The sequence below is a fragment of the Typopeltis vanoorti genome, chromosome 18 (genome assembly GCF_054136105.1).
Source record: "Typopeltis vanoorti isolate ZY-2024b chromosome 18, IOZ_Tvanoo_1.0, whole genome shotgun sequence".
Classification (NCBI taxonomy): domain Eukaryota; kingdom Metazoa; phylum Arthropoda; class Arachnida; order Uropygi; family Thelyphonidae; genus Typopeltis; species Typopeltis vanoorti.
In genome coordinates this window covers 43,421,985-43,429,861 of record NC_143566.1, presented here as the reverse complement: position 1 = coordinate 43,429,861, position 7,877 = coordinate 43,421,985, and the positions used below count along the sequence as shown (strand labels likewise).

The 7,877-nt window shown below is 37.5% G+C and overlaps 1 protein-coding gene across 4 annotated transcripts in view; it reads left to right on the top strand.

Annotated features, from left to right (window-relative positions):
* Positions 1-1,484: 1,484 nt before the first annotated feature.
* Positions 1,485-7,877, top strand: part of CYLD (ubiquitin carboxyl-terminal hydrolase CYLD) — a 451,655-nt gene continuing 445,262 nt past the window's right edge. For 3 of the 4 annotated variants that reach the window (XM_090407955.1, XM_090407951.1, XM_090407953.1), the window contains exon 1: positions 1,485-1,719. In XM_090407955.1, the coding sequence (XP_090264081.1) occupies positions 1,714-1,719 (6 nt within the window). In that variant the 5' untranslated portion in view covers positions 1,485-1,713. Of the gene's footprint in view, positions 1,720-4,773; positions 4,865-7,877 lie in introns of those variants that run through there. The other variant, XM_090407954.1, reaches the window with a different exon arrangement.

Genomic DNA, 7,877 nt, shown 5'->3' with positions numbered 1-7,877 from the left:
CTAATACAACAATGCTACCAAAGTACTTTATTGGACAATCCCGTATCATTCCACCACACACTATGTCACTAGTACCTACCATATCGTACAAGATCTTCAAAATCTGTTCTGCTACTTAACACCAACAATTCAGCATATCTACTAAGAATTCATATTCTAAGTAGATATGCTACGACGTTAATTAACACTAAAACAATCAGTTTCTAGGAAAACGGCGGCCTTAACCTGCGGTTGTCTCCATACAGAAGAAAAACATCTCAGTCTTCTGCAAGCAGAGTCAAAAAACATTCAGGCTGCAACTGCCTCTTTATCACTGCGAAAGTAGTAATATGCAGTTTCTATCTTCGACACCCAAGACCAGATAGCGCAAGTTTAGCTGAGAGAGAGAGAGAGAGAGAGGGAGAGAGAGAGAGAGAGAGAGAGAGAGAGAGAGAGAGAGAGAGAGAGAGAGAGATGGCTGACCATCTCCTTGAAGCTTTTATGCATGATTACACATCTGAGATAAACGTGTTTCATATTTCAAACGAAATATATAATAGAATTTTAGATACTTGAAGCTTTGATATGAAGACAAGATCGCCATACTTATTAAGTGCCCTGAACTATATGTTTGTGGACTTTTGAGAAGCGTGTGGATATTCGTTTCTGGAAATCAATATGTGCTTTGGACGATTTTCCAAAGTTGGAGTGGAGAATTTTCGCTTCCTTCAAAAGTGAATGGAACATAAGGAGAATTATTCTCGCTTTGTGTCTCAGTCAAATGCATAACTACCGTACATGAAATTTCATTATGGAAACAGAAGAAAACAAGGAAATTATGGTTTGCGGATTAAGTTAGCAAGGTTTGGACTAAGGACATATCGCAACATTAATATCACATTATAGCGTTCCTACAATGGAAGAAAATGACTTATTGAGAGATAATTGCAGAAAGCGAGAGAGAGAGAGAGAGAGAGAGAGAGAGAGCCATCCATTTGGAGATGATTTAAGCAGAGAGAAGTTCAAGAGCTCCGAGCTGTAATTAAAGCGTCTCGGCGATCGAAGAATGCTTCAAATGAGTCTTCTTAAGTTCTCTAAACCGAAAATTTGTGCCATAGCATAGGAGGTAGAAATCAGAATAACGCCACTACTCCCAATAATTGAAGACACAGTATATTTTGATTTTGAGTTTATGTATGAAATCCTAAAGCCGAATGCAAACAAAACGCTATGGAAGTTTTTGGAATCTTCTATATCCACATTCGGAAATACTCTTTTCCTGTTTGTTTATCATTATTTTACTTTTAAGAACTGAAATAACTTTTGTATGTAATTTAGAAAAAATTCCTGCTTTCTACTTCAGCTAACGCCTTTCTATTTTCCCTTCTTTTTTCATGCTTTCTGTATTTACTGAAGTCATTTTATATCGAATGAATTTATATGAAAGTTATTTAGAAAAAAGATGGCGCTTGTAAATATTGCTGTGGTGAGTCAGTGGTTGATATTGCGATATGTCAAACTTAATGTTTACAAATTAATGTTTTGTTTGTGGCGCTTTACAGCTGTTTTTTTTTCTCTCTTTAGTTTGTTTTCTTTCTGTGAGCCTATTTTATTCTGCTATTATGGATAATCCAGTCGTTTTATGTGGTTGGTATTAATATGTATAGTACACATTAATGTACAGTCAGTGGATCATTGCGACTTGATATAGGAAGTCAATAATGAGAATTGCTAATGGATGTAGGTACCTGTTTAAATAATTCGATTTCTCGTTTTAATTATTCCATTATTGTATAATTGTTTCACTATAAGTTCTTTATAGAATATTTCAAACAAGCGCCTTATAAATAAATATATACATACAATGCGGCCAACAATAGAAGAGAGTTATGAATTTAGGGAAAATTCACTTACCAGATATAACCATTGATAATTTCATTATAGATATCATATAACTTACATATCTATGGAATGTCATGATACTTTCTCTTATCCTAGCCGAAATGTATGACAAACAACAGGAAAAGATGCATTTTTTTTTTTTTTAAAATATCAACCCCATACATGAGCAATCTCAAGACTTACAACATGACAGTGCTGTATGTTTGAAGTAATTGCAGAGAAAAAGGAAGAAGAAAGGAATCTGCTAATGTGTTTCTTGAAGAGTTGGAGGTTTATGCATTGGAAAAAACAATATAGAGAAGACTGTTTCAAAGGACAGAGGTAGATGGAATGAAGGAAGATGACAGAAGGTTGATTTGGAGCTGAACAGTATTCGGATGTTGAGAAGTTGCCCATTTTTGTACATGATTAGAAAGGTGGTGAATTGTGATGGCTTGTTCATTGCAATTCCTCGAACATACCTGCATAAAAGACATAATGCAGAAATATAGCATCTGTGGGAATGCAATTGGTAGGAATCATTGAGAGAGTTCAACTAATAAATTAATAGCTCCCTTTTGGCTACATTTGAGGAAGGTTTTTGTTATGCCACCCCCAAATGTGAGAACAACATTTTAAATTTGGGTGGATTTTGGATTTATAAAATATTAAGAGTTGAGCAGAAGACAAGTAATGTTTAGAATGAAAAAGGATACCATGCTTTTGGAAGGCTCTTCAAAGGAACTGTGGAAATGATGCATTTGCTAGGATAGGCTAAATATAAAGGACAGTCAAGAAGAGAGAATGGATCTTGGTGAATGGAATGCTATCAGAAGTAATGGAGAGTGAGATATGGTCTTCTATTTGGAAGTAAGGAAAGACTGTGTTTTGGTAGCTTTAAAATTTTCTAAATTGTTATCATCCCACTTGTGAATGACTAGATAATCAATGTTTAAGGTATTGGCCATTGAAGTTCTTGAAGTTGATTCATATGAATAGTATTAGATTTTGTGATTGAAGAAGAGGAATGGAATGTATGGTCAACAGCAAAGCTATAAGTGGGATTGAATGTTAGTGAGAGAAGATAGGAAAAGTGCATAGGTGAAAGTTGTGTGTGTGTGGGGGGGGTACTCTGGCATTTGTGGAAAAATTGGAAGAGAGGGAACGATCGACCATGATGCAGTGAACAACAGAGAGGTAGTTGGTAGTCATTCACAAAGGATAGGAAGGAGATCATAAGATGGTAGCTTGGAAAGAAAGCTGTGACTTGATCAAATGCCTTGAAATATCGAGTGACCGCACAATATTTTCAAAATCATTTCATGGCCTGTGTCCAGTGGTGGGCAAGGATAGTGAGGTGGTGCATGGTGGAATGAGAATGGTGGAATCCATATTAGTAATCACTAATTAATTGATGGTTCTATAGATAATGAAGAAGCTTGTTGTTGATGATGACCTCTATAGTATTAAGGTGAAGACAGTGGCATGGCAGTTAAATGGCTGATTTTTATTTCTCTTTTTAACAATAGGTTGCATAAAAAGTTGCTTCCGTGTTGTTGAATAAATGCCAGATGGGTAGAACTTGTAAAAACAATACAGGATGTATGTTAATCTTGAAGCACAAGCTCTTAGTACTATTAGAGGTATGCTATCTGAGCCTGAGGAATTATTATTTCAAGGCTTTGATTATTTTTCTAACATGTTTCTATTGAAAGATTCTATGGATTGTTGTGGAATATTTGTGCAATTTGCCTTGTTCGTCAAAACAACAGTTAAGGAAGAAGACTGATGCCAAACGGTCTGCTTTATCAGAATCCATCAGAATGAGAGAAAAAGTGAGTGATATGGAAACATAGTAAGATATTTTGTCCAACAGCCTTGGCAAAGGGACAGGCCTGACCACCATTTGAGTAGGAGGTGAGCATAGTGGATTTGGTCCTTATGAAGTTAGCCTGGATTTGCTGATGTTTTTAGCAGTTGTTAGTGGCTGTAGTGCAAGGACAAGGATTTTGATTCATGGATTTTGAATGGAATGGGGAATAAAGGCACTTAATCCCACCAAGAAGAGAAATTATATAAAATACTAGACTAGCTGGCAGTCTTAACTTATGGATCTGAGAGGTAAGTTAGAAGTATCAATTGATCCAAGACTTGAGACCACAAATATGAGAGTTCTGAGAAAGATTAGGAGTGAACAGATGACATCGATAGTACGAGGAAGTGACATGACATTGTTAGCATTCAGGAAGGTGTAAGTAGAGTTAATCTCAGGTGTATGGTCATCATCAAAACAAGTGCTTTCAAAGACCCAAAGAAAGACAAAGATGTAGGTGGAGTGATATCATAAGAAGTGCTTTATTATTATTATTACATGACACCTTCAAGGATTCCTTGGACTCATTGAAGGAGGGCACCTACTCTACAACTCTCCATCTCCACCAATCCACCAAGTACAACGAACCTCAACTACCATCATCATCTACACCAACAGCATCTACTACCCACCACCACTATCACTAGTATTTTCACAGACAATTACAAACATCCATGCCCGTGGCAGGATTCGAACCTGCAGTCTTGACAGATGATAGATTAATTGGATGAAAATTGTTATTAGCGTAAGTGATTACGGAACCTTTTTATGTAGTACTACCATAATATTAATAGGATTTTCATTGTGAGTCTTGTGACTCAATGTAGGTCCTGAATAATAATATACTGTACATTCCCTTGCGGGTACATATCAGGAATTTGATAATGATGATGATCCCACCTAGAAGAATTTTAGTTATTTGATTAGAGAAAGCGCTTGGATCGGAAGAGAGGAAGCAGTAATCAAACCATGGAACAGAGGATAGAAATCCTGAATGGGCACTATTATTGTAACATAGGATTCGCAGTTAAAATTGGTCGAGGGAAGAGTGATCTGAAAAAAAAAAAAAAAACATGGACAAGGTTGCAGTCATAGTTAAGAAGAGGAATGTTAATGTCAACTGTGTTTAGAGTAAGAGCTGTTTAAGAAAAGTGTGTTGGCAAATTTATGAGGATTATTGGGATAATTTGTTAACCTACCTATCTCTCTCTTCTCATACCAAGCTGCAAGAAAGATCTGATATAAAGGTTATATGTTCTCTTCCAGTTTGGTCTAAGAAGCCAGAGATAGGGATTTGGAATTGTAGATGTTGAGAGAAAGATTGTCTAACTGGATAATTAGACTGTATGCAATTAGCCAACTATGGGAGTGACAGAATACCTTATAAGATTTGAGGAATGGTAAGCTTTTATAATAGTATACATAACCATTAATGCTAAATGGGAGATTTTATGTGGATTTTGTGGGAGATTTTACTAATGGAAGATTTTAACTACAGCAGTATAAGCTGGAAAGAGGAAAATGCATGTAGTAAAAGGGAATGGAATTTCTAGAATTCTTGAGGGATAAATGTCTTAGGCAATCTAATAGAGGGAACAAGAGGTTCACGAGATTTGGATTTGGCCATAATGTCAGAAGAGCTGATAATAAGTGAGATAACATCTCTCCCACCAGTTGGAGAGAGTGACCATGTGGTTTTGACTTGGAAGATGAATAGACATGCAGAAGTATCAAAGAAAAGGAAATGTACGTGGAATTATAAGGCAGATGATTATAACAGTCTTATATATCAACTTGGGGAAATTCCATGGAGTATGGAATTGGAAGGCCAGGATATCATTAGTGCTTGGGAAATTGTGAAGGAATATTTGTTACCAGCAGTAGTAAACTGTATTCCACTAGTGAAGAAGCAGACACAATTTGGTGTAAAGTGGATGAAAAACAATATCAAATGAACTGCAGGGGAAAAAAGAGATTATGGAAGAGATATAAGGAGAGGGATGGAGAGCAGATGCATGAAGAAAATAAGACTCAGGCCAGGAGAGTGGCTAGTATGGTGAGGAAGGCAAAACTGGAATATGAGAAGAGATTGGCACTGAGATCCAAAGAAAATCCTAGGGAATTTTTTAGCTATGTGGCCAGTAGGAAGAGAAATGATTGTGGAAGAATGACATTGTGGGATAAAAATGGGAATAGAGTGACTGATGCAGAGAACATAGTGGAGTTGTTCAAGTTAAATAAAGTTGTTCAATAAAGTTGTTGAGCACTTTATTGGAGTATTTCATCCTGGAGAAGAAGGTTTAGGGCAGATTCAAGGTTTAGAGGTGCAGGAGGAGAGTATGTTCCAAATACTGAGTACTCTGGATGTCAGTAAAGCTGTGAGACTGGATGGTATTTCACCACGGGTTTTGAGAGCATGCCCTTTCCTCCAAATCTTTCCAGAACATTTCTATATGCCTGGGGATTCACTTCCTACTTGACCTGGTTGACCTTGACCATTGACCTGGTTCTTCAGTGAAAGTCTTGCTGCAGGAAAGGTACCCAAGGAAGGAAGGTAAGATAGTGCCATTGCATAAGAGTGATAGCAGACTGCAAGTGTCTAATTATAGGCCAGTTTCTGTGTGTCATTAGTAGTTAAGGTCTTGGAGAAATTAGTGAGGAATTATATACAGCATTGGGCAAGGTAATGTTATTTGTGAGAATCAACATGGATTTGTTAAGGAGCACTCTTGCTTTAGTAATTTGATTGCCTTTTATAATGAAGTGACATGAGCAGTTGATGAGGGAAAGGCCTATACTGCCATTTTTTTTTTTGAAAAGGCATTTGATAGGGTTCCACATGATAAGTTGATATTTAAGTTGCAGCACATTGGTTTAGATGTTGGGTTAGTCAACTGGATTCAGGATTGGCTGTCTGATAAGTATTAGAGAATTGTGTATGGTGGAGCAATATCAAGGAAGCAGAAGGTTACAAGTGGGGTTCCACAGGGCTCAGTACTGGGACCTATATTGTTCAACCTTTATATCAGTGATATTGTCAACAGATTGCAAGGGGATGTTCAGTTGTTTGCAGATGATGTGATGCTGGGAAGGGTTATCAGTAATAGTGCAGATGTGGCAGCCCTGCAAGAGGATTTGAATAAACTAGACAGATGAGCAAATGAATGGGGGTGTCGATTTAATGCAGCAAAATGTAAAGTCTTGAAGTTTGGGATACATCGATGGGAGGCTGCATACTTGATTGGAGGAGATGTACTGGGGGAAGTAGGGGAGACGAGATCCGGGGTGATGATTGATAGAAAACTGAAATTTAAGGATCATATTGCAAAGGTGGTGACGGTAACCCAGAGGATTGCTGCAATACTGAGAAGGACGCTGACCTTCAGATAAGTCATCATTCCATTATATAAGTCCCTGATCAGACCTCACTTAGAGACTGTTGTTCTCAAATTTGGTCCTCAGGATTTGAAGAGGATAAGTTAACTGTGGAAAGGGTACAGAGGTGGATAACAAAGATGGTTTCAGGACTGTACAATGTTAGTTATGAGGATTGGCTGAGGCAATGTGGACTATAGAGTTTGGTGGATAGAAGGATAGGTGATATGATCAAGACTTTTAACTGCTGAGAGGCAGTTACAGGGTGGACACTGGGGAGTTCTTTCGCTTGTTGGAACAGCGGGAAGTAGCGATGACAAGGGGCCATCCCTAGAAGTTATGGAAAGAAGCTGTGAGCAAGAGGGTGTGGAGTAGTTTCTTTGCATAGAGGGTGGTTGAACCATGGAATGCATTGCCCAATAGTGGTGAGAGCAAGAACAGTCAATGAATTCAAAGAGAAAAAGTGATACTTATTGGTGATCTAAGCAGCAGAGTAGGAAGTGAATCCCCAGGCATATAGAAATGTTCTGGAAAGATTTGGAGGAAAGGGCAAGGCTAATAATCATGCTATCTGTTAGATTTCTGCTCAGTTTATGGACTGGTTTTTACTAACACCATGTTCCAACATGAAGATGCATAAGTACACATGTAGAGAAGACACAAGCAATAAGAAAAGCCTCATTGATGGAAGTTTTTACACTTGGGTATGCTACCATTTATATATTTGGTTTAATCCTTTATCCAAGTGTAAGCAAACAAAGTTTGCACC